General features: G+C 31.9%; 1 protein-coding gene across 1 annotated transcript; it reads left to right on the plus strand.

Annotated features, from left to right (window-relative positions):
* The first annotated feature begins 4,635 nt into the window (after window positions 1-4,635).
* Window positions 4,636-4,929, plus strand: LOC21407262 (arp2/3 complex-activating protein rickA). The gene has a single exon (XM_010103940.2). The coding sequence runs from the start codon at window positions 4,636-4,638 to the stop codon at window positions 4,927-4,929; it is 294 nt and encodes a 97-aa protein (XP_010102242.2).
* The last annotated feature ends 569 nt before the right edge of the window (window positions 4,930-5,498 follow it).

A 5,498-nucleotide genomic window follows, 5' to 3' on the forward strand; every position in this document is an offset into this window, starting at 1 on the left:
GATTGTTGTTCGTTGTCGTTTATCTTGCAGCCTTCATATGTCGCCATTTTTTCCTATCGTTGTCGTTTTCATTTTTTTGCATCGTTTTATTTATTCTTTATTGTCTTAATTCAAAAATTTGTTCTCCTTTTCGTATTCATTTTATGCCTGTTGTTTTCCGCTTTGTTGATGAACAATGTTTTTTATTATTATCCTTAAACATTATCCTCTCGTATATAACACTTATATACTATGTTTAAGGTTACATAAACAATCACAGAATTTTCATTTGATATTCATAAAATATTCATAAATATATGCACATAAAATGATGAATAAACTCTTTTATTAATTGAATAATAAATATCCTATTACATCTCATGCTTCTAGGACACTATTCCCAACAATACATTCATACTAATTTATTTAGTAGGAACAAGAAAAGAAAAAAAAAAAAAACTACTTCAAAAAAGTACAACAAAAGGGAATTAAAATGTACATGAGTAGAAACAATTGTTTTAATGAGCCTTTGCCATGTTTTGAACGTTAATTAAAATTGACTTAGGTGCCGTTCGGCAGTCCCCTTTTTGAGTTAAAAACTCAAAAAACGTAACTTGAGTTACAACTTTATTCAAGTTTATATTCTTTTAAGTTTGAACTCGAGTTTGAGACTAAAACTCGAGTTCAAGTTTCCCCTTCAACTCGAGTTCAGAAACTCGAACTCAAATTAATGAACAATATTTTTTCTATTCTTAAAAATGCTATAACTTTTTCATTTTAATTTTGATTAAGATGATTTTTTTCTATGCGTTGATAACGAAAAGACGAATAAAACCCCACCCATATACCCTATTAAAATTTTTCATCAGCATTGGGTTTTTATTAAAATACTATATAAATACAAATTCAAGTTTTGACTCACTCAAACACAAACGTAAAAAGATTTTTATCTCAAACCATAACTCAAATGTACACAATCAAACACAAACTTAAGTTACAACTTCAACTCAAATTATAACTCAAACTCAACTCAAAATTTACACTCAAGTTACCTAACTCAAAAACGATAAAAGAACAACCCCTTAACTGTTGTGTATCTTACTTGATGTTGTTTTTACTTTGTTTTGTGTTTTTGTGTTTCTCGTCGCTTCTTTTATCTGCGTTGATGTCGTTTTCATCTTATTTTATTTTGCTTCTTGTTTTTTGTTATTTTAATTTTGCTCTTTGTTTCAGTTTCTTATCAGTTTACCTTTTTTTTTTTGTGTAAATTATTGACCAATGTATTAAGAAATACTAATATGTACGTCCTTATTGTACCTTATTTCAGTTGACATCCTTTTCTTTAGTGATATGCCGAATACCCGAGTTATAAACTACCCTTTAAAGATCCAAATAGTACGACTTTGTTGGTATTCCGAATATGTGTGTATGTGTATATTTAAGTCCCGTTTATTTTACCGATTCGAGTTTTATTACAGTAAATAAATTTTAAAAATAATCACATCTAATTTTTTTATTAGAGTAAAAAATTATCACATAAAATTAAATTTCAACTCAAATTAAAAATTTAAAAACTAAACGGGCTCATAATATGTGTATACATAGTAATCAACACCCATCTTTATTCGACTCTCTCTCTCATTCCACACCTACTCTCGTTGACTTCTCTTTTTCTAAGCTTGGCACTTAGCATGCAACTTGTCTTTTTTCAATGATATTTCTATGTGCTGCTTAACATAACACGGTTTCCTGCAAAGCATTTGACCTATATACTCGGCTTAATAAATAATACAATATTGGCCACAAACCAGCCATTGAAAAACGTTACATCTATATATAAAGCTTACAATTTAAGCACCCTAAGGCATATATACACGCACACCAAAAAAATATGGGTGTTAAAGTTCCATATTCTCTGTTTCCATTACTAGTTTTAAGCCTAATGCTAGCAGCTCCTGTTTTTAGTTATGGGGACGAGACTAAAGAAGATGTTTTCCCTTCTTCAATGTCAAGAGTAGTAGTACGTAGAGGTAGGCGTGTATCTCCACCTCCACCTCCACGGCGTAGTCCCACCGTTTATTTCAGTCCTCCGCCACCGCGACGGTCACCTCCTCCGCCTTCACCGCCATTGTAATCACCACCGTCATCTCCGAACTGCCTCCGTCTTCGTCTTCGCCACCATCAACATCTTAATATTACGTAAAACTTCCATGGCTCTTTTGTGTCTTATCTACCCTTTACAGTTCAACTCTTTGATTTCTAATGATTCTGGTCATGGTGAGTGTCAATTTCAGAAAAAAAAAAAAAAAAAGATCTCATTTTCTTAGCCAAAAGAAAAGAAAAAAGAAAGGATATTACTGTTCCATCCACGATTGTAAAGGTTAATCTCTATTGTCATTTTCTTACTCTTCTTGTATTTCTTTTATATGTGTCATACCTTTTCCAAGTTTATTGGCGTTTTTCGTTCTGATGTCATTGTTTCTTTCGTTTCCATTTTTCTTTTTCGGCGATTTTTGTATGCCACTGTTGTTTCCAAATACAAAATGTATAGTAGTTGAGTAGAGGATCCGGCCGGACTTTCAATAAATAACAAAATGAAAATTATATATATTTTTGTAGTATTTTGGTGTATAACTATTATGAATATTGACTATAAAAATAAAAATAAAACTAATTATAAGTATGTGTGTTAAAATATGTTTATTTTAGTTATTATAAATTATTACAATAATTTTGTACATAGTTTTCAACAACACAAGAATGCCAAATTTTGAAAGAAATTCACAGCAACTTCGAAAAAAATTTACAGCAACTTCGAAAAAAAATTTATCCAACACCTACATGCTTCTGCTTACACCAACTTTTGACCAACAGAACAACAACAATAAAAATTTTCAACAGTACAATAATGCCAAACTGGTCCTTAGCAACTCCCATGTTAATTAGTTTCAATAGATATTTAATTAAATAGCACTAGTTTAAATCACCATTCGGTACTACTTATACACTGATTAGTACTTTATACATAAACTGCAAAAATTATCATTACAAAAAAAAAAAAAAAAAATGAAGAAACTAAAAGAAAGACTGCAAGAATTAGCAATTAATTAGTGAACTGTGTGTTTAATAGCAGTCTCGGCAGAGGCATTTGCCTTGCACACATAATCCTTCTCTTGCCCCTTCTTTTCTGCATTTGTTCTTACAATTGGGTGACCATCTACATCTTCCATGCCAAATTGTGCTATAGAACTCGCAATCCAATAATGTTCCACCTATATATGTCAATTTTTCGTACGAACAAAATATGTAAAACTTTTCATCACAAAAATTCACATAGATATTAAAAAGAAAAAAATTAAAATGATTATGTAGGTTACCCCCATATCATTCGTATTCATGTAATTTTGTGCCTGTTATGAGAAAAAACCAGGGCAGAATTATGTGATCAGCTTTTTAGACTAATTGAACGAAATGAAAAATATATAGACCACCAAAGCTCACGATTCCACAATCACAAAGAACCAAGCATTTTCCAATTAGTCTTATCAGAAAAATTATTTTTTGTTTTCAAACAAAATACAGAGAAGTTTTTTAGTAATTTTTTTCTTTTAGATATAAGATGATTCTTCAAATATTATAATAATAGATATACAGAAAATGTCAAAATGATGTGCAATTGAACCAAGCAACTGGAGGAATACGATCGAGGAAAAAAATAAATAAATAAAACCCCTCTATGGAAGACCAGACGCAATAAGTTAGCTTACTCGTATAATTTGCGACGATTAAAACAATCAACCTAGCTAGCAAAAACGTAACTTCTCATGACTAAAGCTTAAGGCATGATGGTGTTTCAATACTTATTCAACAAACTCTCCGTCGCGTCCTTATCTTGTTTTAGTAAAAAAGGTAAAGCATGGGTAGCCGGACGAAGTCTTGGACGAGTTTAACAGCCTGATTCATAAGTAGGCCATCTTGGACAGTTGCTGCTTATTTGGTCACGGAGATGATGCTTGAAGATCCATTGTCATTGAGAATGGTTTATGTTTCAACCAAAACAAATTTGAGGAGATCTATGATACACATCGCCAAACTAATTCATTTAAATTCCTGATTTTGCAAAGTTATTCATTTTGTCATCGTTTATTATTTTTTGTCGTTGTGTTTGCCCCTTTTATTATCGTTTATAGTCAGAGGGATAGAAAGTAAAAAGGAATGAGACAATGAAAACACAAGTGAGGAAGATAAAAAGGAATGTCGTTTCTGGAAATAAATGACAGCTTTACACGTGTATATCACAGACACACACAGCACATATGTGTATGTGCCTGTGTATATATACGTTAAATTGACCAGTCAAAGTCTTCTCTCATCCATGACTGATTCTATCCTCTATACGACGTTTCCTGTTTCTTGTACTTTGTCGCACCTAATGACTATAATATTAATAAATTTTAATCAAGTTGTGTTTTTACATACCATTGGAAACATCACAAACCTTCAATTATTAAAACCTTAATCATATGACCAAGTGGCCGTTTTATTTACACACCATAGAGACAATTATACATTTATAATATATGTGTATATATATAACCTCACAAACCATCATTTATACAAACAAGATATCTGAACTCAAGTTAAGTAAGGTGCACAATGGGTGCAAATTCATACTTATTAACTTTGCTTTTGATTTATGCACTCCTAGTCCTACTACCACATGCTTCTACAACTCATTACATGGTTAAAGCCAGCTCAGAAGTTGATTCTCAGCCTCCCGTGGAGAAAAATTCACCGTTCACGTTCTCCAACACATTAAGGGTGGCGGCAATTATGCACCGCCGTAGAGCACCACCTCCGCCGCCCCCACAACCCAATAGACCCATTCACTTCTCCCCACCACCGCCGCCAACTCCGCCTCCACCTCCACAGTCACCTTATTCGTCATGAGAATGGCAATTGTAACATCAATTTGGGCATAAATTTCTCATCGATTAGTTTCATCATCTATGTTTTTTTTTTTAGTACTTATAATTTGCATATGAGAGTATATCGCAAATTTGTTGAATAAAAGCAGGCTGTGATGTATTTCTAAGTATGTAATATGTGGGTGTTTTTGTCATATGACAAAGTTATGTATATATTCAGTCTACAATTCACGATGTACGTGTGACAATTAATTAGTTTATAAAATCTCTCTCTCTCTCTCATTATTGCTTCAAATATTTCTTTGATCCTTCACATGGGTAGGAAGAAGTCGAAACACTGATAAATTTGCAAGTTTCAACCCTTACAGGACTAGAGAAAAGAAATATAAAAAAAATAAACAAAAAATATATAAATATATAAATATATAAAATGAAAGATTTTGCAGGTGTTGTGCCCACTTGTATAATTGTTATCTCATTGTTTGACCCCTTTACTCAAGTTGCCATATAGTATTACAAACTTGCATCTTATACGCTGTTTTTTCTTTATTTATATTAAAAAAGCCATCGTTTCCGAATTTGTACTTTCCT

This window comes from Morus notabilis, unplaced genomic scaffold, assembly GCF_000414095.1.
Source record: "Morus notabilis unplaced genomic scaffold, ASM41409v2 Scaffold205, whole genome shotgun sequence".
Classification (NCBI taxonomy): domain Eukaryota; kingdom Viridiplantae; phylum Streptophyta; class Magnoliopsida; order Rosales; family Moraceae; genus Morus; species Morus notabilis.